The sequence below is a fragment of the Rattus rattus genome, chromosome 18 (genome assembly GCF_011064425.1).
Source record: "Rattus rattus isolate New Zealand chromosome 18, Rrattus_CSIRO_v1, whole genome shotgun sequence".
Classification (NCBI taxonomy): Eukaryota; Metazoa; Chordata; class Mammalia; order Rodentia; family Muridae; genus Rattus; species Rattus rattus.
The window spans coordinates 43210810-43238779 of NC_046171.1; the positions used below are offsets into that span (position 1 = coordinate 43210810).

The following is a 27970-nucleotide window of genomic DNA, read 5'->3' on the forward strand; positions in this document are numbered from 1 at the left end:
AATCCCAATACTGGAGGCAGAGGAAGCGGCAGAACTCTGAGTTCAAGGCAAGCCTGGTCTACATAGGGAGTTCCAGGCCAGCTTGCTACAAAGTAAGACCCCAGATCGATCTCTGTCTCTCTGTCTCTTTCCCCCCACCCCCTGTCTCTCTCGTTCGCTCGCTCAAAAAAGGTGGTCAGTGGGTGGGTGAGTGGGTGGGGGACACACTTACTTAAACCCGTGTCCAAGCCTTTAATTGTTGGTCCCAAAGCTGGGCTGGGGGTGAGGGAGTTTCTGTGTGCGTAAGGATCATTAAGGAATAAATCAAGCAATAAACCAAGACCTTGTCTTTATCTTTTCGTTTAGTGGAATAGAAGATGAACTCAACTGAATTCAGTGAAGATGTAGAAGAAGGTAAAAACAAAAAAAAGTTTTTAATTGAATGTTTCCGAATAGGGTATGCATCATATGGTCCCAGATTTAAAAAGTATCTAATGAAAAGCCCTCCTGCCCGTGGCTGGCAGCCCCTCTTGTCTACACACCTGTCTCCAGTTGCTTTTTAAAAATATGGAGAGGTAATATCTCGGGGTGGGGGTGTGTGTGGTTCGGTTTAGAGTCCTTGGCCCTGGGTTGGTCGGTTAGAGCTGTCGCACGTGTATTACCCATTTATCCCCCACATTTAAATTGACACGTGACGGGACTGTACAGCATTGGCAGCCAGGAGGGAGATGGCATTGATGGGAGGTGCCTCCAGTCAGCAGAATCCTTTCAATGCAAAAGGGTAGCCCGCACGCCTGCCACTTAGAGCCCTGCCACCCTCCCAGCGGCCCTGGCCTTCCCTACTGAGTGAGCCCCGTTTCTTCTCTACCGTAGTTCTAAAAACTAACCCCGTGAAGGTAGAGGGTGGTGACGCTGCCGCGCTGGACTGCTCCCGGAACTCCAGGGCCTCTGAGAAGCACCCTCTGGACAGCGTCCTCACTGCCCTCCACAATTCCAGCAAGCGGAAGCAGCTGGGCAGCGACGGCCAGGCAGACTCAGTCCCCGGTGAGAAGAGGAGGCGGTTGATCTCCGAGGTGAGGGCCTTAATCCCTCTGGTCCTGGGTGGAGCTCTGCACTCACGGGCATCGACGCTTGGGTCTGAGGAAAGGCTTTCCCTTAAGCCTTCTGACATCCAGCTTCCCTTTTTAGAAGGTCGGCAGAGTCTTCATAATACAACCATGTTGAGGGACGTGGGGGGCGAAGGTTTGTTAATGGCAGGAAGGGTTCACAGATGGCTACCGTGGCCGTACCTGCAAGGCCGGTGCGGGGAAGCTGGGGCAGCAGGTCTTTTCCTAGATGAAGTCAGTCATTCATAGATACGGAGGATTGCTCCTGAGGAACTCAAGTGAGTCTTCTTTCTGCCACAGTTTCTTCCCCTCTCTCTTGAGGCAGGGCTTTGGTTGTCTTCAGGCTTACAGAGATCCACTCGTCTCTGCCAACGAGTGTTGGGTTTAAGGGATGTGCCACCGTGCCTGTCTGCGTCCTCACTTAGTCCTAGGAACAGAACTGAGCCTTGCGCTGGGCACCGCTCACCACCGAGGCACACCCTGGGTCTCTGTGCGCTTACTGTATTTGAGACGGTCTGTCTCATCAAGTCGCCTGCTCTGGGCTTTAACATACTTTATAGCCCAACAGGCCTGGGACTTGCTACTCCCCTGCCTCAGCCTCCTGAGTGGCTGGCATTCCAGGACTGTGCCACTTGGCTCTCTTGGCTACATTTTCTTCTTCCTCCTTCTCGGCACGATTTTGCTGCTTTAGGTGGCCTGTAGACTCCTTATGTAGACCAGGCTGGCTTCACACTTGCAGAGCACCGCTTGCCTCTCCCTGCCGTGTTGGAATCTCTACCACCACACCCGGCTGTGCCATTTTCTAACCTCATGGGAGCCTCCGACTCCTAATTCAGTCTCAGGGTCCCCCGAACCCTTTCTTTCTTGTCTCTCCAGAAGGCTCTTTGCCCACTGCAATCTTGGTACAGAATCTTCTGTTGCCATCGTACCTCTGATTCCCTGTACCTCTAAGGTATGAGCAGGATACCTTCAGTTCTGCCCCGCAGCCCTCTAACCTTCTCCCCTAGCTCGTCTCTATTCATCACCAACTTACGGATGCGCCCTCCACTAGGCAGCCTAATGACGTCTGGGAAGGTGCAAAGAAATAGTCACTAAGAAAACCTGAACTGGGGCTAGAGAGATGGCTCGGTGGTCAAGAGCACCGACTGCTCTTTCTGAGGTCCTGAGTTCAAATCCCAGCAACCACCTGGTGGCCCACAACCATCTGTAATAGGATCTGATGCCCTCTTCTGGTGTGTCTGAAGATGCTACAGTACTTATATAAATAAAACCAATAAATAAATCTTTTGGAGGTGGGGGGATAAACGAGGATAAAACTGGACCTCAGCAACAGCCCCAGCAGCAGAGGCTTGGGAAGTTCCTGTTGTGTTGAACTTTACTAAGGGCCATCTGCCTCTCACAGCCTGCAACCTAAAATGTACTCCGTAAAGTGGCAGGGACTGAGGAATGAGGCTTAGGTGGGTGTCTAGCCTAGATGGAGCCTAGGTGGAGAACACCTTTAGTTCTCGGAAAAACATTTTCCCAGACTCCCATACCTAGCTCCAAAACTTCTACCTTTAGCCCCACCCCCTTGCCGTCTTGCTCCTTGGGAAGCAGCAGCTGTGCATTCTAGCCTGCATGTGCACACAACCTGGAGTTTCCGGTCCTCGTCCTCGGAGCGCCAGGGATTCAGCTCTCTCTTTTCACTCATTTTCCCAGACAGGATCTCGCGCTGCCCAGGTTAGCCCTGAACACTGAAAGCAGAAGACGAACTTCTGCCTCTGGAGTGCTGGGTCCTTAGGTGCGGGCCAGCACAACTGGTTTACCTGTGCTGGGGATAGAACCCAGGTCTTTGTGCATGCCAGGCAAGCGGTGTCCCAACTGAGCTACATGCCCAGCTGTCTTAGTTCCATTGCTGTGAAGAGACACCATGACCGAGGCAACTCCTATAAAAGGATGCATTGAATTGGGGCTTGCTAACGTCTCAGAGGGTTAGTCCATTACCATTGCAGTGGTGAGGACTATGGTTCCACACAGCCAGGCACTGGAGCAATAGCTGAGAGCTATAGCCTGATTCAAAGCCCACTCCCCAGCGAACACACTTCCGCTAACAAGGCCAATAATGTATTAGCCATTCTTACTAAAAACTACCACACTAGAGTGTGCGTGTATGTGTATGTGTGTCTGTCTGTGCGCGCACGTCTTCCCTGATGTGCATGGAAAGGAGAGAGGACAACTTGTAAGGAGTTGTTTGTCTCCTTCCTCCGTGTTCTGTGAGTGGAATTCAAATCCTTAGTCTTGAAGGCAGGCACCTTTAGATTTTATTATATTTCATGTGTATCAACTTTTTGCCAGCATGTATGTCTGTATTCTATATGATTGCCTCCTGCTCTCGGAGGCCAGAAGTGGGCATGGATTGCCTGGAACTGGAATTCCAGAGACCAAAGCTTGGACCTCTGGAAGAGCTGCCAGTGACTTGTTCTTAACCACCGAGCCATCTCCCCAGTACGTGAAGAAGTTTTAGCTTCTTCCTGCAACTTCCGTTTTCTTTCCTTGTTTTATTAGCTTCAGTACGATGTCGAGCAGAAGTGATGAGAGGCGGCTGTGTTTTCTTCCAGATGATGTTAGGAGGTTCTAGTTTCTCACTCTGGACTATCAAGCTAGTAAGCAGAGGCGGGAGGATCATAGGACAAGCTGGGGTACATAGAGCCATGTCTTTATATTATAAGACCCCATGACCCTGACCCAGGACCTCCTGTGTTCCAGGCGAGGCTCAGTTAGCACTGCTCTGTAGCTTAAGCAGCTGAGAGCTGCTTGAGTTCCGGCTTTCCTGCCCCTACCTCCAGAATGCTGGACTATAGGCCTACACCTTTTCAAGTGTTTAAACAAGTGTTTATGAAATGTACCTCTGAAATCATCTGGGCCAACTGGCTTCAGTTTTGGAAGACTCATTTTGGAAGTCTAACTGATTCATTTTCCTAGTATGTTCAGCTGTATTCAGATTGTCTGATTCTCACGTTAATATTAACAGACTGTGTCTTAAGGAATTGACCCATTTATTCTGCTTATCAGATTGTCTCCTCCCAAACTGTAACTATGGCACAGCATTCCTTTTATTATGCTTTCAGTAACCATGAGATCTGTAGTGATGGCTCCCTGTTTCTCTTTAAATTTTTGGTCTCATAATTAAGGCTGGTCTCTAAGTCACCATACACCAAGGTTGACCCTGAACTCCTGAGTCTCCCGATGGTACCTTCCAAGTGCTGAATTGTAGGTGTGTGCCAACATGCCCAGCCTTAGATCTATCTGTCTTTTTGTAACGCCTTATACTCTCAGAAATGCATATTTCTATACTTTAATCTTAAACTGATAAGTTGTATTTTTATTTAGTTCAAAATATTTTTTATTTCCCTTTTTGATTTTTTTGACCCCTGTGTTTTCTTTGACCTATGTGTTCTTAACTTTGAATATTTATTTCCAGCATTGAGGATTGATCATAACTCCTCATACGTATTAAGGAAGAGCACTGTACTGCTGATGTGCACATCAGCCTGTCTGGTCATTGAGTCACATGATGGTTAGTTTTAATTATCAGCTTGATCTATAATCATCTGGGCAGGGAGTCTAAAGGAGGGATCTTCAGGATTAAGTTGGTCTGTAGGAATGTCTGTGGGGATTTATCTTGGTTATGTTAATTGCTTTGGGAAGAACTGCCCATTGTGAGTGGAGCCATTCTCTAGGCCAGAGATAACAAACTGATCACTTGGAACTGGAGTTTAAAAAACAAAAACAAAGAATCTTTGGCTAAATTGCAAAGGGTTACTTTGGCAATCTCTCTGTTACATTTAGGTAGTATGTTACCACTGTTGCGAGTTTACTCTGAACTAGCTCCAGTGAGCATCGGAGCAATTCCCCTTCCATGTTGCTATAGGAGTACTGTGGTTACAGAGTAGCTGCGGGGTTGGGCTTTTAGGTGAAATCCGTTGTCAGACTTTTCACTGCTGAGCATGCCTGGCCCTGTAACTGATTCCCGTTTGTTGTTTTTGTTCTTAGTTTTGTCTCCAAGGGTTTTGTTTGTTGTGTTGTTTTGTGGTTGTTGTTTGGTTTAATGTTTTGTTTTGTGGAACAGTCTTGTGTTGTTGTTTTATGTTTGGTTTCTGAGACAGGTTTTCTCTGTCTTGCTTTGGATGTCCTAGAATTTGCTTTGTAGACCAAGCTGGCCAGATCTGCCGACTTCTGCCTCCCTAGTGCTGGAATTAAAGATCTGCCACACTACCGCCCCGCCAGAACAGGTCTTGTTGCTGTGTGGCCCATGATGGCCTTGAACTTGCTTAATACTCACAATGTTCCTGTCTGTCTTCAGAGTATTAGATTATAGACATTTGTCAGGATGCCTGACTCTGGTTAGGGTGTGTGTGCGTGTGCCTGTGTGTGTGTGTGTGTGTGTGTGTGTGTGTGTGTGTGTGTGTGTGTGTGTGTGTTGTTTTTTGAGGCATGGTTTCACCATGTAGTCCTACTGGCACCTACAGCCCTCCTTGGTATATGCTTACTATGTAGACCAGGCTAGTTTAAAAGTCATAGAGATCAACCTGCCTCTCCCTCCCCAGTGCTGGGATTACAACATAACTGGCACTTTTTAGTTTAGTTTAGTTTGTTTGTTTGTGTACTTGTTTATTTTAAGATAGGGTATATTTTCATAGCCCTGGCTGTCTTGGAATCACTGTGTAGACCAGGATGGCCTCAAGCTCAGAGATTCCTTACCTCTTCTAGGTCCAAGACAGGCACTTCTGACCTGGCTTTTTGTTTTGTTTTTGTTTTTTCGTTTGTTTGTTTTGTTGTTGTTGTTAATTGAGCATTTGTGTGATTTCATTTTCTCTCTTTTATCTTATCAATTCTTTTTCTCCCCAATGATGCCCTAGAATGCAATGTACACTTAAAACATTTTTTTTAAAAAAGGATTTATTTATTTAGTATATAGTGTTCTGCCTGCATGTGTGCCTGCAGTCCAGAAGAGGGCACCAGATCTCATTACGGATGATTGTGAACCACCATGTGGTTGCTGGGAATTGAACTCAGGACCTCTTAACCACTGAGTCATCTGACTTAATGCTTTTATTCAAGGTCAGTAGCAGGAATCCAGGTGCATGTAGAGCATTCATGCACGTATCCCATGGACTACTGTGTTGGGTAGCTATGAAAACATTTTGTCTTACTTTTACGTTCATTTGTGTGTAAGTGCTCATGCTCAACAGAGCACATGGTTTTGGGGTCTGAGGGTAGCTTGCAGGAATAGGTACCATGCTTCCATCCTGTGTGGTCTAGGGCTAACACTAGACAGAGGCCAACATCCCGCTTTGCTCTCACCTGTCTAGCAGACTGTACTGCTCCTCTGTCCCCAGCCCGAGGTCCTCCCTTCTCCTACTCCCCCACCTTCCCGTTCCCTATGCCGCTGGAGTTTCCCCCTCCTCAACTCTCACAGGCTCTGATAAAAACCTGTGCAGAGGACTACACAGTGCTCCAGAACATTCCAGAGTAGCTCTGTTTTTAATTCTGCTGTCATGGTTATGGGGGAAATTTTCTCTGACATTTACTGAAGACCTAGGACTTTTGAAGGTAAAACCCACAAAAATGTAGATGAGCTCTGACAGACCTGCCGGGGTGTTTAACTCTGAGGCGTTTCCCCCTGACTCATCACAGTCTGCCTTCCCCTCCCTGCCCTGCTTCCCTGGAGATCTCTGCGCTTGGCCGTCCTCAGCGTGGCTGTAATTCTCCGTGTTCACTCTCCAGGTTCGGGGGGGAGGGTCTATGTTCTTTCCCTGTCTGGATCCTAGGAAAGTCGCTTGGTTTTAGTTTGTTCGAGCTGTTTACTTGTTAAAATGATTTAGGACTTCCAAGCTCTGTGCACAGAGATTGGGATTTCCAAAATCACTCTGTTCCTTCTGTGACCAAACAGTAAGTAGTCGGTTGTGTGGCTGTATCTCATCTGTTTACCCATTCATGCACTGATGGACATTTGGGTCGGTCCCATGTTGTGACTGTCAGGAGTGATAGGTAAATAAGACAAGTTTTAAAAATGTGTGTGTGTGTGTCTGTGTCTGTGTCTGTGTGTGTGTGTGTGTGTGTCTGTGTGTGTGTCTGTGTGTGTGTCTGTGTGTGTGTGTCTCTGTGTGTGTGTGTGTGTGTGTGTGTGTGTGTGTGTGTGTGTGTGTGTGTGTGTGTGTGTGTGTGTGTGTGTGTGTCTGTGTGTGTGTGTGTGTGTGTGTGTGTGTGTCTGTGTGTGTGTGTGTGTGTGTGCCTGTGTCTGCGTGTTCAAGAACAGGGCCTCTGTTTTGGAAGTCAGCGTCTGGTGGTGTGTCTGTCCTCCCCTTTCCCCTTGAGACAACTCTCTTACTTGTTCACCTCTGTGCACAACAGGCCGACTGACTGACAGCTGTTGGTGCCTCCATCTTGCCTCAGGATTTCAGACTCGGAAACCCATGGTCTGAGACCATGTTTAACTTTTGATAGGTTCTGGGGATCTTACCTCAGCTCTTTGAGATGCCACAGCAAGTGCTTTACCCACTGAGGTGTCTCCCAAACCAGTTTTTGGGAGATATTTTTTTTTAAAAAATAAAATCTATAATGCTTATGAAAGAAAATTGAATTTTTTCACATCTTTAAGCAATTTTCGTTTTTTGGGTTTTGGTTTGGTTTTTTGGAGACAGGGTTTCTCTCTGCAGCCCTGCCTGTCCTGGAACTCACTCTGTAGACCAGGCTGTCCTTGAACTCAGAGCTCCATTTGGTTCTGCCTCCCTAGTGCTGGGATAAAAGGTGTGTGCCACCGCACCACCATTCATGCTAACCCCAATCCTAGCTTCATCCCCATTCATGCTAACCCCAACCCTAGCTTCATCCCCATTCATGCTAACCCCAACCCTAGCTTCATCCCCATTCATGCTAACCCCAACCCTAGCTTCATCCCCATTCATGCTAACCCCAACCCTAGCTTCATCCCCAGTGATCTGGGGAAAGGCGCCATGCATAGGTGGGTCGTTCCCAGTATGGTGACAATGGCTTCCTCCCCACTGTCACTCATGTAGGAGGCAGGTAAAACCCACAGAGTGGTTAGTGGGACCTGTGTGAACAGTTAACCATTTGCTGCTTCACTGCCCAGAGCACATCAGACAGGGGTGGCTGAGGCAACAGTATTTGCACAGGGGGGACGGCCACACAGGAAGAGCAGCAGTGTGAGAGGCCGCCATCGTCTTTCTTTGTAACTTCCGTTTATTGTCTGTGTGTAGCATTGGTGCTAGGGCTTGAACTGAAGGCCTCACACACGCTGCCATTTCCTTTTTCTTCCTTGTGGTGCTGGGGTTCATAACCAGGGCCCTTGGGAGGCTAGGCCAGAGTCCTACTGAGCTGTCCTGGGCCCTCCTCTGCTGTAGCCCGAGCTGTCTTGAGATTCCTTGTGTAGCTGAGGATGATCTCGAACCCCTGATCTTCCTGCTTCCGCTTCCCAGTGCTGGGATTGCAGGTGTGTCATGTGTCCTGTTGGGGTTGCAGCTTCTCTCACAGCTTCTCTGTCCATCTGTCTGTCTCTTGAGTCAGGTTCTGTAGCTCAGTCTAGCCTAGAATTTCGGCATCAGTCTTAACTGGTTAACCTTACAAGTTAAGCAACACAAGTGCCTTCTTGTGTACCTCTGTGGCTGGCTGGTATTTGCTTTTTTGAAAGTGTGTGGAAGTGTATGTGTCAGTGAATCATAATTCTCAGGACCCTAGTGACTGGAAAAGAGCTATTGGATTTTTCGAGTATAGGCTGAGTTTCTAAAATAGCACACCAGTCTAGGTCAGATAGGGTTAGTGCTTGGCCTTTTCCTGGAGTTCCTGAGCCTTCTGGGTGTGGTAGTGGGGCCAGGCAGGGAACATAAGGTCTCTTAGCATGTTGACCATCTGGGGAGTGGGGAACGGAGGCTGGCAGGGGCTCCTTGGGCACAGTGACAGTCACCAAGTCTGACAGAGCTAAGGTTTATCGAGCGAGTGTCTAATGTGCATATAGCTCTGGGTTCAGTCTTTTTTTTTTTTTTTTTGGTTCTTTTTTTCGAGCTGGGGACCGAACCCAGGGCCTTGCGCTTCCTAGGCAAGCGCTCTACCAGGGTTCAGTCTTTATATGACTGTTTCTATAAGTCCAGGGCTATAATTCCTTCCCTCAGGAAGCAGAGGACGGCGTTTTAGGTAGTTTGGACTGTGTGGTGAGTTCAGGTGCAGCCTTGTTTCGAAGGAAAGGCGCTTGCTCCCAAGCCCGGTGACCAGAGTCTGCTCTCTGGAGCTCACGTGGTTGGGGACAGCTCTCTGTCACAGTGGCTCTCTGGCTTCCACACATGCCGTGACCACTGTACATACATGCAACATGCACAAAATGAATAAACTGGTTCTTAAAGGAAAGCTGGAGAAACGAAAACTTTTGCGGGTGCCAGGATTGTTTATACAACATCAAAGAGAAGCCTCAGAAAAGCTACTGGGGAGAGACAGCTCAGTCCCCAGGAACTCCCCAGCACCTCTGACCCAAGAAAAACCAGGCAAACATGTAGTACATGTACACACATGCAGACAAAATGCCCCTACACATAAAATAAAAAGTGTTTCTTTGAAAAATAAGTAAAAAGAAATTTAATTTTTCTTGTTTTTATTTTTATTTTTAACTTATTTATTTTATGTATATGAGTAGTACACTGTAGCTGTCTTCAGACACCCCAGAAGAGGGCATCGGATCCCATTACAGATGGTTGTGAGCCACCATGTGGTTGCTGGGAATTGAACTCAGGACCTCTGGAAGAGCAGTCAGTGCTCTTAACCACTGAGCCATCTCTCTGGCACTCTTTTGGTTTTCGTTTTGTTTTATTTGAGACAGGGTTTCTCTGTGTGGCCCTGGCTGTCCTAGAACTCACTCTGTAGTCCAGGCTGGCTGGCTTCAAACTCACAGAGATCCGCCTGCCTCTGCCTCCAAGTGCTGGGATTAAAGGTGTGCACCACCACACCCAGCTAAATAAAACTTTTTGTTTGTTTTGAAACAGGATTTTTCTGTATACCCCTGGCTGTCATGGAACTCAATTTGTAGACAAGGGTGGCCTCCCGAGTGCTGGGATTAAAGGAGTGCACCACTACCACTCTGCTAATAAATCTTTAGCAACAAACAAAAAAACCAAAACCCCCAGTTTTCTTCCCCGAACCCGCAGCTCTAAGCCCCTGACCTATGGCAGTCTTGACATGCCTTCTACAGTTATCAGAGGGAAGCTAGCAGGGACTGTCTAGGAAGCTGTCTGATGTCTTCCGGGACACCGCCCATCTCAGTGCCACCCCCAAAGCCCAGGTGGCCATCCATCGCTTCTACTCTGTGGAAGGAGGCAGAGCAGAGACTGTGGAAGTTGTGTCTCCCTGAAACGTGCCAGTGCTGACCCCTGTGTGTGTGCATACTGAGCCTGCCCGTGCTGAGCCCTGTGTGTGTGCACATTGAGCCTGCCTGAGCTGACCCCTGTGTGTGTGCACGCTGAGCCTGCCTGAGCTGACCCCTATGTGTATGCATGTTGAGCCTGTCCGTGCTGACCCCTATGTGTATGCATGTTGAGCCTGCCCGTGCTGACCCCTATGTGTATGCATGTTGAGCCTGCCCGTGCTGACCCCTATGTGTATGCATGTTGAGCCTGCCCGTGCTGACCCCTATGTGTATGCATGTTGAACCTGCCCGTGCTGAGCCCTATGTGTGTGCACGTTGAGCCTGCCCGTGCTGACCCCTGTGTGTATGCATGCTGAACTTGCATGTATGTGTGTTCATCACAGGCAGGCCTGGTGCCCTTGGAGGTCAGAGAGGGGTCAAATACCCTGGAGTTATAGACAGTTGCAAGTTGCCATGTGGTTGCCAGGACTTGAACCCTGGACCTTTGGAAGAGCAGCCAGTGCTTTTAACCACCCAGCCATCACTCCAGCTCCCTGACACTTCTGTTTTATGAGTAACAGTTTTGGCAGAGTCTACTCTGACAAGGACTGTGGGAAGGAGGACTCTGCCCTCCCTGGAATGGGCGTAGTAGCATAGGTAGAGTTTTTATTGGTGATCATATTTGTTCTTAATTTCTCTCATTCATTGATTGATTGATTGATTGATTGTGTGTGTGTGTGTGTGTGTGTGTGTGTGTGTGTGTGTGTGTGTGTACACCAAGGCATGGGGCATGTATGTCAGGCTTGGTGGCAAGGCCCCTTTACCTGCCGAGCCAACCTTGTGAGCTTGGTAACCATCTCTGTCACCTAAGGGGAGGCGGTAGTCAAGAGCTGTCCCGGCAGAGGTTAGCTCTGTTCTCCCAGGGCCTTTTGTCTTACGCTGTGGCTGGTCCTTCAGTTGGAGAGGAGAAATGCCGTCCCATCCCTGCTACACCCAGTGACTGCCGAACCAGCGGGGGTCCCTGAGATGCCCTGCAGAAACAGGCAAATGGTAATTGCAGTTCTCATTAAAAGCAGGAATACCAAGAGCTTTGGCTGGCTGCCTCGCCTGCCTGGTCGGGAGCTGGTGAGGTGGTGAGGGCTGCAGGGGTGCTTGTGAGGTGACACGGGAGTCTTGATGGGGACTCCTTCCAGGTTCTGTGAGCAGCATCAGGAAGGCCTGGAGAGGAAGCACCGTGCGAGGCGGAGTCTGAAGTGACTCCTTCCTAGTGTGCCCAGGATCCTGCTAGGTTCCCAGGTACTTGGGCGTTTCTATCGGCTGCAGGTGGAGCAAACCCAAGATACCCATCATTAAGTGGGTCTGGGCACTTGTGGAGAATTCTGTTGAAAGGCAAGGTATGCACTGCCCTCCATGCCATGATTCCAGAAGAGTGGCACCAGCCTCCTGCCGTATCACGGTCACATTAATTTTCCACTCCTGCTTCCCAAGGCCTTCCACTTGGCTGACTCCCTGGACACTGTTTAAGCTCATCCGTCACTGAACTGAGTCAGTAACGTCTCTAAGATCTGGGGTCTGGTGGTATTTACTGCACTGGTGGCCCTGTCCCCGGTGTCTCCCCAGGATGTCTGCTGCCTGTCACTTGCATGGCAGCATTGTCCTCTTCCTTGGTCCTCAGGCCTTCCCTTGTGAATGAAATACCCGTCAGGATCAAGGCAAGGTACTGGCATCAGCCAGAGCTGTGCCACAGAGTTCCCATATGGCTGGAAGATGCACCTTGGAGAATTGGGAACTGTCAGCCAGAAACCGTGTGCCAAGTAGCACAGATTTAAAGATTCCTTGATATTCCTAGACAGCTGAGCAGAGATTTTTATCATCAGCAGTAAACAGAGCCAACGCGTCATCGTCTTGGCAGTGTTCGCGGGATTAATTGAGCAGAGTTGACAGGACCCCGGTGTAGGGGTGGCTAAGAGCCTTCCCTCGGATGCTTGTGTCTGTGTTGAATTGTGTGTTCAGGGTTCTGTGAGTGAAGAGCATTGCCCTCTACTGGGACGCCTGACTTTTTATGAAGCAGCGTAGTAAGACGTGTTTCCCCCCACAGTAGAGTTCCCATCATGTTTGGTGGGAATGGCATATTTGTGTAAAAAGGCTGGGTTGAGAACCGAGAGGGGATCTCCGGTGTGGGAATGGGAGAATCCAGAGATTTAGTTCAAGGTTGGTCCTAGTCACTCTCCTGGGAATCTTACCCCGTACCTCTCTTCCGTGTTGTCTGGAATGGAGTCTCCCTACCGAACACTCACTGTGCACTATGTGGCCCTCTGATGACCTTAATGCAGACTCCTGTTTCATCTGTGTGGGTGGGAGTGCTTGTCAAGAAGCAAACACTGCTTTTCAAGGGTTAGCCTGCAGGTGAACACCTTTGATGCCAGCACTCGGGAGGCAGAGGCAGGCCAGAGCTCGGAAAGCCAGGGTTCTACAAAGAAACAAAACCAAGCTGGACAAGCGACTCTGTGACATTTAAAGTTTTATTTTTAATTATGTTTATGTATCTATGTGTGCCCGTGGGGGTATGTATGTATGTGTGTCTGTGTGTGTGTGTATGTATGTATGTATGTGTCTGTGTGTGTATGAGCGTGCATGAGTGTGTGTATGAGTGTGAGTGTGTGTGGGTGTGTGTGTGTGTGTGGTGTGTATGTGCTGTTTGTGTGTGTGTGTGTGTGTGTGTGTGTTTGTGGGGTGTGTGTGCCTTTGTGGGTGTGTATGTTTGTGTGCCTGTGTGGGTATGTGAGCCTGTGTGAGCATGTGTGTGTGTGTGTGTGTGTGTGTGTGTGTGTGTGTGTGCCTTTGTGGGTATGTATGTATGTGTGTCTTTGTGGGTATGTGTGTGTCTTTGTGGGTATGTATGTATGTGTGTGTGTGTCTTTGTGGGTATGTATGTATGTGTGTGTGTGTCTTTGTGGGTATGTATGTATGTGTGTGTGTGTCTTTGTGGGTATGTATGTATGTGTGTGTGTGTCTTTGTGGGTATGTATATATGTGTGTCTGTGTGGGTGTGTATGTATGTGTGTCTGTGTAGGTATGTATGCACATGGTGTCTGAAGAGGCCAGACGTGTCTGATCCCCTTGGAGCTAAAGTTGTTATGAGCTTTTTTTATTTTATTTTATTTTATTTTTATTAACTTGAGTATTTCTTATATACATTTCGAGTGTTATTCCCTTTCCCGGTTTCCGGGCAAACATCCCCATCCTCCCTCCCCTTCTTTATGGGTGTTCCCCTCCCCATCCTCCCCCCATTGCCGCCCTCCCCCCAACAATCACGTTCACTGGGGGTTCAGTCTTAGCAGGACCCAGGGCTTCCCCTTCCACTGGTGCTCTTACTAGGGTATTCATTGCTACCTATGAGGTCAGAGTCCAGGGTCAGTCCATGTATAGTCTTTAGGTAGTGGCTTAGTCCCTGGAAGATCTGGTTGCTTGGTATTGTTGTACATATGGGGTCTCGAGCCCCTTCAAGCTCTTCCAGTTCTTTCTCTGATTCCTTCAACGGGGGTCCTGTTCTCAGTTCAGTGGTTTGCTGCTGGCATTCGCCTCTGTATTTGCTGAATTCTGGCTGTGTCTCTCAGGAGCGATCTACATCCGGCTCCTGTCGGCCTGCACTTCTTTGCTTCATCCATCTTGTCTAATTGGATGGCTATATATGTATGGGCCACATGTGGGGCAGGCTCTGAATGGGTGTTCCCTCAGTCTCTGTTTTAATCTTTGCCTCTCTCTTCCCTGCCAAGGGTATTCTTGTTCCCCTTTTAAAGAAGGAGTGAAGCATTCACATTTTGATCATCCGTCTTGAGTTTCATTTGTTCTAGGCATCTAGGGTAATGTTATGAGCTTCTTGAAGTTGGCGCTGGGCACCAAACCCGGTCCTCTGCAGGTGTGCTCTTAAGTGCTGAACTTGATTGCTGCAGGCACACCCCTGACTGCCAGAATTACTTTGAGGCAATAGAACTTAAGACATAAAATGGCTAAAAATTGACGAGTAAGACGTAAGAGTTGGCCAGGGCAATGTACACACACACACACGCACGCACACGCACACCGTCTTTTACTTTGCTCAGTTGTGGGGTAGATCAGAAATGGCTTCATCGTTCAGTAGGTTGGGAGAGAGGAGGAGTCACCAGGAAGGAGCAGAGAGGAGAGCAGGTGCAGACACAACCTCTCCTCCCTCCAAGCAAGAGAGCCCTCTGCTCTCAAGAAGTAAGATGTGTTAGAAGAGGAGGAGGGATAGATGCCACTGACCTTTGTGTCAGCCTGTACAGACCCACCACAAAGCAGTCACTTGGCCGCCATCATCAAAAACCCCTATTACTCAGCAGACGGAGGAGGCAGGAGGCAGGGAGGAAGACCCCATCTTTGAAAACAAAAGACCACCACATCAATGTGTGGTCGGTGCAGGAGGCTCAGAGCTCTCTGTTTTGCTGGGGCTGCTTATGCCTTACTGCCTCTGCCTGGGTAAACCTTATCTCTCGAGTATCCTCTTATCCTGTGTTTGCGTGTGCCTGCAAAGAACTCACGCTCAGTTTTGTGCTGGAATTAGTTGTCTGGACTTACAAATGACTCTGATCTGCCTGGGTGAGGTAAAGTGAGGTCAGACCCTGTCTTCTAGGCCCCGAGACCCCTCCAGTATCTGGGAGCTTAATGCAGAGCCACAGCTCCCAATCTGTTTTAGCAGAACCCACACCATTGTGGACATTACAGTTTCGGCCACACCGAGTTTATCGGCTGTGTTTTCCCAGGGATGGAGGGAGGGAGCATCCTTGGCTGCCCCTGAGGCACTTGTTCTTCCACTTCAGCCACTACCTGCTAGTCGGTACTTCTGTGTCATTAAACTCTCAGATAGAGGGGTTGGGGATTTAGCTCAGCGGTAGAGCGCTTGCCTAGCAAGCACAAGGCCCTGGGTTCAGTCCCCAGCTCTGAAAAAAAGAAAAAGGAAAAAAAAAAAAAAAACTCGGGTTTTAAAAAAACCGCGCCCCAACCCAGAAAAATAGGGAAAATTTAAAACCCAATTTTTTGAAAAAAAAAGGAAACAAAAAAAAAAAAAAAAAAAAAAAAAAAAAAACTCAGATAGATATCCTAGCAAGTTCCTGGTTCAAATTAAACGTTTGGCAAAATTAGTTATTACCTTATAAGTGAGGTCCATTAATAGTACAGGAAGTACATACATGGCGTGGGGTCGTGGCTTGTGTACGTGTCAGTCAGCACTACAGTTTCTGGGTCTCTGTTTTCCCTCTGTCCCTACTGCCCAGGCACCCACTGGTTTGCTTTCTGGCTACACTGGATGCACTTTCTAGAGTCTTTATATGGTGACATTGGATAATCTGGCTTCCTTTCACAGTTATTTTGAGGTTCATCAGTTCTTTCTTTTTAAATATGGATAGCCTAGAATGGCCTCGAACTTCCAATGCTGCTGCTTCTACGTCCCGAGTATTGGGACTTCTAACACATACCCACCTTTAAAATGAGTCTGTTCGTTTGGTCTGAGGGTTGTTTAGTGGGGGACAGTGGTGGGGACCAAACCCCGGGTCTTGTGCATATTGGCAAGCACTCTAGCCCTGAGCTTCCCCTCTCTGCAGCCCTTTTTTCTTTTTGCCTTTTTGGCAGCCATATCCAAGGACTGTAGATAAATGCATAAATAGCCAGCTAATGTCTAAGTTCAGGTGTAGGCCATCTAAAATTCTGTCGTTTTTTGTTTTGCTTTGTTTTGTTTTTTAGGCTGGCCTAAGACTCACAGCAAACCCTCTTACCTCAGCCTCCTGAATTCCTGGGATATTAGTTAAAAGCCACCAAGCCTGATCCATTTTCTGTTAATTTTGTATTGAGCTCGAGGTTTGGGCTAAAATCATTTATCCGATCCTTACTACATACAGATATCTGTCGTTTAGAATTATTTGATCAAAAACTTGCCTTTTGCCCCCATATTGCCCTTGATTCCCTATCACAAATCACCTGTGTTTCTGCATGGAGAGAAACCTGTCGCCTAAGAGGTCTAGATTGAAACAGGCGCAGCCACTGAGGAGGGCAGCGAGGTCGGGAACAGTGATGGAGATTGGTCTGAGAGAGCCTTTGAAGGGTGGCTTGAGCTTGTGTGAGCATGCTGTGCGAGGGGAGCAGTGGGTGAGGGGAGCAGTGGGTGAGGGGAGCAGTGGGCGTGTGCTGCTTTGGGTGGAGGGGGGAGTCCTCCCTAGCCAGCATTCCCATAGACACTCAGGACGGGTGTTCATCAATGGCACTGGGTGGGTGCTGGCTGAGGAGGTACCCTGCTATAACAGTGGTGATACTGAGGTGTCCCCAAGTCCCTCAGAATCTTCCCTCCATGGACTCTGGGAGCTTCTAGGCCAGCCTGTGTCTCGTGTGAATCAAGAGTAAGTCCTGGCAGCCACAAGCGCCCAGCCTGCCACTGTGTTCCTGCCACTGTGTGCCTCGTGGTAACTTGCTCCCAGAAGCTGCAGGCTGAACCCACCATAGCCAGGAGCCACTGTTTCCGTCTGAGAGCCAGGGAAGTGTGGGTCAGGATGGGGCCTTCTTATGGCTGGGCAACGTGGGCTCTCTTCACGCTCATTTGGGGTCTCGCCTGTTGTAGAAGTTCTTGCCCACCCCCTTACCAACCTGGCACAAGTATTCTGCAAGAGCAGGAGCCTTTCTGGGTCTAGCCTGAGCCCTTTTCTCAAAGAGTAGGTTGGCCCTCAGATGTACTATGTGTTTGTAGTATGTTCCTGTCTGGGTAGAGCTTATGGACCAGGAAACATTGACCTTGGGTTTTCTGTGCAGTCCCGGCCCAGTGTAGTGCAGTGTATCAGAACACACACCTAACCGCACGATGGTTTCTGTTTCTTAGGCACTCGTGGCAGGCATGCGCAACCGTGAGAACAGTTCACCCTGCCAGGGAAATGGGGAACCTGCCAGCAGGGCCCGGGGTGGGAGCTGTGTGTGGCCTGCAGAAGAGGAGCCTTCCACCGAGGCCACCGCTCCTTCCTACAAGAAGCCCCTGTACGGCATCTCCCACAAGATCATGGAGAAGAAGAACCCTCCCTCGGGAGACCTGCTCAGCCCCTACGAGCTCTTTGAGAAGGCAAACTCCAGTAGCAGCCCCTCCCCTCTGCGCCTGCTCAACGAGTCTCAGAAGCGGGAGTGTGGTGTCGGGGCTGCCACCGATGGGGACTCCAGTATCTACTTCCTGATCCAGAAGATGTTCTATACGCTCAACACGCTCACGTCCAACATGTCCCAGCTTCACAGCAAGATGGACCTGCTCTCCCTCGAGGTAGGCCGCATCAAGAAGCAGGTGAGCTCTTCAGAGCTGGTGGCCAAGTTCCAGCCTCCCCCCGAGTACCAGCTCACGGCAGCGGAGCTCAAACAGATCGCCGAGCAGAGTCTGTCCTGCGGCGACCTGGCCTGCCGACTGCTTGTGCAGCTCTTCCCCGAGCTCTTCAGCGACGTGGATTTCTCCCGCGGCTGCAGCGCCTGTGGCTTTGCCGCCAAGCGGAAGTTAGAGTCACTGCACCTCCAGCTCATCCGCAACTACGTGGAGGTCTACTACCCCTCTGTGAAGGACTCGGCTGTGTGGCAGGCCGAGTGCTTGCCACAGCTGAATGACTTCTTCAGCCGCTTCTGGGCCCAGCGGGAAATGGAAGACAGCCAGCCCGGCGGCCAGGTCACCAACTTCTTCGAAGCCGACCAAGTGGATGCCGGCCACTTCCTGGACAACAAGGACCAAGAGGAAGCTCTGTCTCTGGACCGAAGCAGCACCATCGCCTCGGACCATGTGGTAGACACACAGGACCTCACCGAGTTCCTAGATGAAGCCTCCTCTCCGGGCGAGTTCGCTGTGTTCTTGCTGCACCGCCTCTTCCCGGAACTGTTCGACCACCGGAAGCTGGGGGAGCAGTACAGCTGCTACGGTGATGGCGGCAAGCAGGAGCTGGATCCCCAGAGGCTGCAGATCATCCGCAACTACACAGAGATCTACTTTCCTGATATGCAAGAGGAGGAAGCTTGGCTGCAGCAGTGTGCCCAGCGCATCAACGATGAGCTGGAGGGCCTGGGGCTGGAGGGAGGCAGCGAGGGCGAGGCCCCGCGGGACGACTGCTACGACTCCTCTAGCCTGCCGGACGACATCTCTGTGGTCAAGGTAGAGGACAGCTTCGAAGGCGAGCGGCCCGGCCGGCGCTCCAAGAAGATCTGGCTGGTGCCCATCGACTTCGACAAGCTAGAGATTCCGCAGCCTGACTTCGAGATGCCCGGTTCGGACTGCCTTCTGAGCAAGGAGCAGCTTCGCAGCATCTACGAGAGCAGCCTGTCCATTGGCAACTTCGCCTCCCGCCTGCTGGTGCACCTCTTCCCCGAGCTCTTCACGCACGAGAACCTGCGCAAGCAGTACAACTGCAGCGGCTCCCTGGGCAAGAAGCAGCTGGATCCCGCCCGCATCAGGCTGATCCGCCACTACGTGCAGCTCCTCTACCCCAGAGCCAAGAACGACCGCGTGTGGACCCTGGAGTTTGTGGGCAAGCTGGACGAGCGCTGTCGGCGCAGGGACACGGAGCAGCGCCGCTCCTACCAGCAGCAACGCAAGGTCCATGTGCCTGGCCCCGAGTGCCGGGACCTAGCAAGTTATGCAATCAACCCCGAGAGGTTCCGTGAGGAGTTTGAGGGGCCCCCGCTGCCTCCTGAAAGGAGCAGCAAAGACTTTTGCAAGATACCCCTGGACGAGCTGGTGGTTCCCTCACCCGACTTTCCGGTGCCTTCCCCTTACCTGCTCTCAGACAAGGAGGTACGCGAGATCGTGCAGCAGAGCCTGTCCGTGGGCAACTTCGCTGCGCGGCTCCTGGTCAGACTCTTCCCGGAACTCTTCACAGCCGAGAACCTCCGACTGCAGTACAACCACTCCGGGGCTTGTAACAAGAAGCAGCTGGACCCCACGAGGCTGAGGCTCATCCGCCATTACGTGGAAGCTGTCTACCCCGTGGAGAAGATGGAGGAGGTGTGGCACTATGAATGTATACCTAGCATTGATGAGCGGTGTCGCCGCCCCAACAGGAAAAAGTGCGACATCCTCAAGAAAGCCAAGAAAGTGGAGAAATGACAGGGTTGGGGCTGCCCAGGGACTTGGGTCACCACAGGCTGAGCAATGGGTGCCCTTGGGACTGAGCCTCGCTCTGGAGCCCGCGCACGGTATCCACAGACAGGCACCTTATGCCAGTGGGGAGTGGGTTCCTACATTTGCACACGTAAACACCTACCCAGCCGCAAGAAAGAAGCCTTGAATTTGGTCTTTTTGTATCCATGACTTTGTTCTGTGTTCCCTGGTGGCACAGCGGGAGTTTGGGGAGGGGGGGTTAGCCAAGCTGTGAAATCAGAGAATTGGTAGGGCAGGGTCCCTTCACAGGGCTGGGGTGCCCTCCCTAACCCTTACGATTCAAAATTCAAATTTAGACTAGATGTGGTAGCCCACATCTCTAGGCGGAGCCCATCCAGGGCTAAATAATGATACCCTGTCCAAAAAACAAATGACATAAACACAGCAACTTGTCTCTCTCCCATCTTTTACATCTTTTTTTTTTTTTTTTTTTTTTTAACTAAAATGAAATTTTGAAAGAATCATTAGGCTCTTTGGGAGCCATTTTATTTAGGAAAAAAAAATCTTAAAATGTTTGAGATGAGATGCCGTAAGATTTACTTCAGTTGCTGGGATTTTTAAAAATGATTTTAGATTTATGCTTTTTTTTTTTTTTTTTTTTAAAGAAATGCCGTATTCAGGCTTTGTGGGTAGCTGGCTTCAGGTGGCATAGTGACTAGTTTTGCTAATCCTGTGTTTGGCATCTGATTTTGGAAGAGTCCAGAGTCCCCTTAGGCTCGGCAGAAGGATGGATCCTAAGCCGTGTGTAGCCCCTTTCTTACTACGTGAGTCTCCCTTCTGCTGTGGCCCCTGAGAGGTTTCCTGTGACTCAGCCTGTCCGCCCCTGCCGTGTGGTGCTCACGTGTAGAAGAGAACACTGGAAGATGATATGAATGTAGATAGGTGGAGGCACGGGTCTTCACGGCCTTCGCGTGTCTCCCGCAGCCCTGTTCCCTCTCCACACAGACGGTGTGGGTCTAGAGGACGCATTGGAACGCAATGCGTAGGGACGTTTCTGTGTGATTTATGGGTGAGCCTTGGGGCTCACCAAGAACTGTTTACTTTCCATGTATTTGTACAAAGTCCATGTCCCCAGACCTCAGTGTTAGCTCCCCCATGAGTAGCACGGTCTTGAACCTCTGAAGCCCAGGGCTGTTTGGCAGGTGTTGGAAGGACCCAAGCCACCTCAAATGGAGTACCCATAACCCTTCCCAGTCCCACCAGACCTTTTCCCTCAAACCTTGCAGGAAGTTCTGCCGTCCTACCCTGGCCCCCCCAGCATGGAGTACGTTCCCCTTCTGCGCTGGGGCCAGATGCCTGAGAAGGAAAGGAAACAGTGTTTCCCAAACTGAATGCATCTCATCCTTGACCTAGACATTAATTGAGTTGCCCAGGGTAGTCATGAAACCCTTGTGGGACATTACAGATGTGATAACTTTAATGGCTTAATATTTTGCTACCTTAATATGCAGAAATGATAGGAATAATCTATGAATTTTCTCATAAAGATAAGAACTTTAGTTCTAGTAGACAACATGGTATAATTTTGCATGTACCCAGTGGGCATTTAAAAAAAAAATAACAGTTTTCAGTACTATAAAGCTTCTATTCATGTCATTTTCAGATTATTTATGCTATAACTGTAAACCTAAATTATTGACCTTGAGAAGTGCACAGACTTTGTGGCACTCTGTCATGCCCACCCCTGCACACCTATCTCCTTATGAGTGAGGTGAGGGGCCCCACAAACGAGGCAACCTTCTTGTGCCCAGGAAGAAGGTAATGGGGCAGCCAGAAGACTCCCCTTCCCCCCTCACTTGGCCTCTCTCTAATGCCTTAGTCACACACATACATACACACACATGCGCACACACATGCACATACACACATACACCCATGCGCACACAGGCACGCACGCATGCACACACACTGCCCCAAAGATGGCCGTGGCACTCTCTCACTGCTTCCCCTAGCTGGAGAGAATTCCATGGGATTTGTTCTGGTCTTGAGGATGCTAACCAAGAGGATTCCAAGCCATGTGAAAATCGTCCCGCTCTCTAGAAAGTGGAGCGTGGCCCTGCCGCTCAGAAGCACAGTGGGTCACTGCGGTTTTTAGAAGTCCTGTCTACTCACAGGAGAGAAATGGCAGGCTCTAGGAACCAAGCGGGACTTTCCGTAACCCAGAGTGTGTTAAATTCTGGGAACCCGTATTTTGGTTTCCTTAGTGCTTTAACCATGTAGGGCTCCTCTTCACCCCCACCCCCAGTCCCATCGTCCCTTTCAGTGAAAAGAGCTGGACACTCTGGGAGCTGTTTCCTGCCCCTGCTGGACTGTATGGTCCTCACTTCCCCATCCGTACAGGAAGCTCCAGTGGGCATTTTTTTTTCTCCATGAAGCAATATAATATAAAATACTTATTTTTTCAGAATTTAATGGGTCTCATAAAATCTTGTTGGCAATTGCTTTTCCTGTCCCCATCTAAATTCTCCGTGTTTTGGATTATTTTTGCCTTGTATCCAGAGGACTAGAGATTAGCCCCGACATTCTGATGTTCACTAAAATAGTATGTCACGGTAGGTGGTAGTGGTCTTGGTTTTCTCTGTTAGTAAGCTGTTAAAGAATGTCTGAAGATACTCTTGAATGTACAGTGTTCGAGTCCTGCTTTATTTAGTTCATGTGGCTGCGTCTGTCTGATGGCAAAACGTTTGTCAGGGAATCCATGTCTAGTGTTGTTAGTGCTCAATGTCCTTCCCCTTCAGTGTTGAACCCCGAGCCTTGCTCTCCTTTTAAGTTAGGGGGTGAGGGGTTCACATCAGCAGCAATCATCAACTGACCAATGGGATCTACTTAGCGGCAACTGGATTTGGCTTGATCACGCCACAGTGTGGGCCACTCGGGTTCTGGTAGAGATTGCCTCAGTTTCTACCATTCCCCCAGCCATTGCTTCTTACCTGATCCAGGGGGACCTGGAGACCCCCAGTTGGAGGTCACTGGGTCATTCTGAAGTGTGGGGGAGGTGAGGGCCCCGGGGCTGTCACTCACTGCTATGGGCAGCCCTTGCCTCTTGTAGATCCAGCCTTAATGTCTGACATCCCAGGAAGCGCAGACCCTGCACAAAGTGGATATCAGAGTGACTACTGTGAGGAGTGATATAACAAGAATAGTTTTACCAAAGAGAACGAGATACCACGTCATGTCTGCCTGTTACACTGATCTGAGTGCACCCTTAGAAAACTGAATGTACCACAAACCCAGGACATTTTTTTGGAACTTGTATGCTCTCTAGCAACTTTGTGTGAATTTTTATACAAGCACTGTTTTATTAATTATATAAAATATAAAAATAGAAAAACTGTGGTCTCTTTAACATTTCATTTCTTTAGGCCACTTAGAGTGTGTCTGTCCGCCTGTCTGTGTCCCTCCCTCCCAGTTCCTCGGGAGAATGTGCATGTTTGGGGACTTCAGTGCCTGGATGCGGGGTGCAGCTCGCACGGTTTGGGCCACGGGCGAGTGGCAAATGCTTGTACACAGAACACAAGATGTGGCACTCCTCCATCGTCTCCTTCCTGGCCTGGTGCCAGCTCTGTCTGGACCAGCAGGACATCCCCTCCCTCTGACCCCAGTTGTCCCACTGTGTGTGGCCTGGGATGTAGTTTCTCAAAGCCAACCTGGTAACAAAAAGATTCCTGATTCCCCTCTGCTGGTTAAGAATCAGTAACCGTTTAAAAACCAGCATGTAGGGGCTGGGGATTTAGCTCAGCGGTAGGCGCTTACCTAGGAAGCAAAGGCCCTGGGTTCGGTCCCCAGCTCGAAAAAAAAAAAAAAAAAAAAAAAAAAAAAACCAGCATGTATCAGGCGGGGGGCGGGTGTGTGTGTGTGTGTGGGGGTGTGTGTGTGTGTCCTGTTGATGTTGCACACCGGTCTCAAGGTGCCGAAGGGATAGCTCAGTGGTTAAGCGCACTGGCTTCTCTTATAGAGAACCCGGGTTCAATCCCAGTACCCATATGGCAACTTAACACCATCTGTGATTCCAGTTCTGGGAGATCCGGCGTCCTCTTTTGACCTCGATTACCATGTACACATGTGGTGGGGCACAAACATACACACAGGCACAATATCCACACCCATTGAAAAATAAGGCAGGCCTGTGTGTAGGATGGAGAAAACCAGTTGAATTAAGTGGTCATCTACTGCACGCATTTTTCTGCTCTGTGACAGGCCGCCTTTGGGTTTCCATTGCTGTGGACAGGGACAACCCTGGTCTGGCTTGCAGGTTCAGAGGTTCAGTCCATTATCATCAAGACAGGAAGCAGGGCAGCGTCCAGGCCAGCGTGGTGCTGGAGTAGCTTGGAGTCCTATGTCAACCAAAAGAAGCCAGGAGCACACTGTTTTCTAGGTGGCCAGGAGGAGGGTCTTGAAGCCCACCCCCACGACCACACACTTCCTCCAACAAGGCCACACCTCCTAGTAGTGCCACTCCCTGGGCCAAGCACACACACACCACCAAAAGTTTGTCTTGGCAGGTGGGAAGAGGATGGGGCAGGTTCCATATACTTGTGTGTCATGATGGCTTGGGGTTTTTTTGGTTTTGGTTTGTTTTTGTATTTTTATTTTTGAGACAGATTGGCCTGGAATGCACTAGATCAGTCTGGCTTCAAACTCAGATCCTCCTGACCAGGTACTGGGATTAGGATGTGCACCATTGGAACTGCAGAGATAGGTCAAAAGTTAAGAGCTCTGGCTGCTCTTGCAGAAGACCCAGGTTCAATTCCCAGCACCTACATGGCAGCCCACAATTCTAGCTCCAGTTCCAGAGGATCCACCCAATATCCTCTTGTGACCTCTATGGATACACACGATAGGTAGATTGGATGGATGGATGGATAGATGGATGGATGGATGGGTGGGTGGGTGGATGGATGGGTGGGTGGGTGGATGGATGGATGGATGGGTGGTGGATGGATGGATGGATGGATGGATGGATGGATGGATGGATGGGTGGGTGGGTAGATGGATGGATGGGTGGGTGGGTGGGTGGATGGATGGGTGGGTGGATGGATGGGTAGGTGGATGGGTGGATGGGGGATGGATGGGTGGGTGGATGGATGGATGGGTGGGTGGATGGATGGATGGGTGGGTGGATGGGTGGGTGGATGGATGGGTGGATGGGTGGGTGGGTGGGTGGATGGATGGATGGGTGGGTGGGTGGATGGATGGGTGGGTGGATGGGTGGGTGGGTGGGTAGTGGGTGGATGAATGATTTCTTTTAAAGCTGTGCACCACCACCTTGCTGGTTTTATTGGGACAAGGTCTTACATATCTCATGCAGATACAACAGAGGCTAAACTTAAACTGACCCTCCTTCACCTCCATGGGCCCGGGACTACAAGCTCAATTTAAAATTTTAATTGGCTTAGTTTACGTTTCTAGATTTGGAAATTTTGTTCCATAAAACAGGGTAAGAGGAAGCCGGGGTTTTGTGGTCAGGGAAAGGCTGAAGAAAACAGGGAAGACTGGGCACACTGAGAAGGAACTGGATTTGGTGGCTCTGACTATTATCTGAGCATTTGAGAAGCAAAGGCCAGATCGCTGCAGAGAGGCTAAGGCCCCAAGAGACAAGGGGGTGAGTGCAGTAAGGGCCCTTGCTGCCTCTAGAGGGGCTTCATCCACTCAGGAGGCCAGAGCTCCTAGGCTTGCTCTGTAGCTCTGACCAGCCCTGCCTCCATGGGTTACTAATTGAACAGCCCATTTCAGCCTGGCAGGAAAGCCCTGAGAGTTAGCAGCACAGACCCTGACAGGTCTTGCCTGAAGCTGATTTGCAAGATGTGCGTGTTTATGACCAGATTGGACCTTGGCTGCTCCCTGTGCAGAAGGCAGCCAGGCCATTGCCATGTGTGGTGAAGCCAGGCCTGAGGCACAACCGCAGGACCCCCTGTTCCTCACAGGCGGCCATGATGTTGGTAAGCAGCTGTGAGATCAGACCAGGGCTTCGGCTTGTACTGTTTCTGCTGCAAGGCGGCGTCCATCCTTGGTTTCAACGAGCTGAAATCTGGCTGCTCGGGAAGAGGGAAGAGAACGCACTCCAGTACGCAGAAGGCCCGTGGCCATGGTGGTAATACAGCGCTCAAAGTTGGCTTTTTGACCTCTGATTTCTCTGCTTCAGAATCGAGAACTAAGAGGTTTTCCCTAGGACAGGGTTCCTCTGTGTAGCCCTGGCTATCCTGGAACTCCTCTGCAGAGCAGGCTGGCCTCTCCTGAGTGGGAGATTAATGGTGTGCGTCACCACTGCCCATCTCCCCCCCCCCCACTCCCCAAATGTTGATATTGTATACTGTTTAATAGTCACTTTGAGGGGTTGGAGATTTAGCTCAGTGGTAGAGCGCTTGCCTAGCAAGCGCAAGGCCCTGGGTTCGGTCCTCAGCTCCGAGGGGGAAAAAAAAAAGTCACTTTGATTTCAGAAGCAAGTATGGCCTCTCTTTAGGAACAAGAGTTCGTTTTAGAAAAAAATCTTGTTTGCCCTGGCTGCACTCTTACACTGTCTATCTTGGGGAGATAGTCGGCGTTGGTGCATGCGGGTCATCCCAGTACTTGATAGGCCGAGGCCAGGGATCCTGAGTTAGAAAGTTAAAGGGGGTGGGGGTGGGGGTGGGGTGCGGGGAGCTAGAAATTACACTGGCAGCAAATGAGAAAGCTGGCTAATGCCAGGGGCCTAGTAAGGCAATGAGTCTGCGAACACCCTGGAGTAGTGTTCACGGGAAGGCAGCCAACACAGCCAGAGTGTTACCTTTGGCAAGGGCAAGTGAGAGAAAGCTGGAGAAGTGTGGCAAGATGCACTTTGGGGCAATGGGTTAGACGGAGCTCGAGACACACCAGGGGAAAGAGCGAGCAGCGAGATGCATAACAGAGCTGCTCTAAAAGTCCTTACAGTAAAACAGTGAAACCGTAAAACATAAAAACGCATTCACGCAAAATGATCCCATTTAACCCGAGTGAAATGATTGTCGGAATCGCAGAGGACGACGTGGAAACGTGTGCCGAAGTTGGGGGGGGGGAGCGGAGTGGGCGGGGAGGACTCGGAAGAACCGAGAGAGGGGACAGTGGGCCAAGGTGCTTCGTAAGGAAAACCTCTCACGGGCGGGCGTTGGTAAATGTTTAACAGCTGTTGCTCTGAGGGGGAATAACGAACCCTGATCTGCAGTGTTTGCTGATTTCCGAAAGCTACTCTGACTGATTGGAGCTAGCGAGCTAGCCATGGGACCCGAAAAGCAGTTCGGGAGCTGCTCCCGGCCCGCTCTCCTGGGAACACAATGTTCCAGTCGCTGCTCCCTGGAGACCATGCAGTCGGGAGTTCGACTGCAAAGCGGACCTTCACAGAGCCAAGGTAAGGCAGAGTTCCTTTTCCTTGCTCGGAGTACACACCGTGCGCCCTTTAGGTAAGTTCTTGAACACCCACCGAACTGAAATAAATGGTTTTTTTAGTTTCTTGAAAAATAGGTATGCCAGCATGGGGGTGCACATCTTTAATCCCAGTGTTGGGAGTCAGAAGTAGAAGGATCTTCGTGAGTTCAAGTCCGGCTTGGCCTACATACAAGCTCCTACCATGTGAGGTCTTGAATTCATGTAGGTCACCAGGTACCTTTCTGGCTCTAGAGAGTTAAAAGTTTTCAAATAGAGATAAACTTTTCTGGGTTCTCCAAACCAAAGTGGTGAAAAGCTTTGGGTTCTAGAAGCTTCACACCCAGACTCAGATCTCGGGAAGTGATGGAGGGCAAACAAGAGCCCACTGAGGACAGCCAGCCTCACAGGGACAGGGCCGAGTCTCCTCTTGGAACTGATTCTTCCAGGTGCTAAGGCATGGCCCCTCAGAGGTCACAGACAGACCTCAGTGTGTGACCACACACCGTGCACTGTGCAGTGAGCCCCGCCCTACTCTGCACTGTGCAGTGAGCCCCGCTCTACTCTGCTTCATGTTGATTTAGCTCTTTAACACTCTCATGAGGGTTAGAACTCTAGTCCATCCTGATAAGACCCTGTGTATTTCCTGTGTCTACCTCAAACTAAACTGTTTATTCTCCTGAGCCAGGAGTTAAGCATTTTCAGTAAAGGGTCAGATAGTAAGCAGTGTATGCTTTGTGGGTCACTGGGCTTACATGTGTGTATATAGATATACATATGTGTACAAACACAATGCAGACCTATAGAAGAACGTTATGAAATTTCATTTTACATATATGGGTGCTTTGTCTGCATGTATGTCTGCAAACCACATACATGTCTGGTACCCACAGAGGCTGGAAGAGGACATCGAATCCCTTAGGTCGGACTGGAGTTAGTGATGAG

At 49.8% G+C, this 27970-nt stretch overlaps 1 protein-coding gene across 1 annotated transcript; it reads left to right on the forward strand.

The window, feature by feature from the left end:
• The first annotated feature begins 213 nt into the window (after positions 1–213).
• Positions 214–20050, forward strand: Bend3 (BEN domain containing 3). Its single transcript, XM_032888991.1, has 3 exons — positions 214–393; positions 853–1052; positions 17354–20050. Exons 1-3 carry the CDS (start codon positions 357–359, stop codon positions 19595–19597), a joined length of 2481 nt encoding a protein of 826 aa, XP_032744882.1. The 5' UTR covers positions 214–356; the 3' UTR covers positions 19598–20050.
• Positions 20051–27970: the final 7920 nt, after the last annotated feature.

Coding starts and splice junctions, on each gene's coding strand:
- Bend3 (XM_032888991.1), top strand. CDS start 357: ATGAACTCAACTGAATTCAGTGAAGATGTAGAAGAAG. Junction 394..852: donor CAGTGAAGATGTAGAAGAAG/GTAAAAACAAAA, acceptor TCTCTACCGTAG/TTCTAAAAACTAACCCCGTG. Junction 1,053..17,353: donor GGAGGCGGTTGATCTCCGAG/GTGAGGGCCTTA, acceptor TCTGTTTCTTAG/GCACTCGTGGCAGGCATGCG.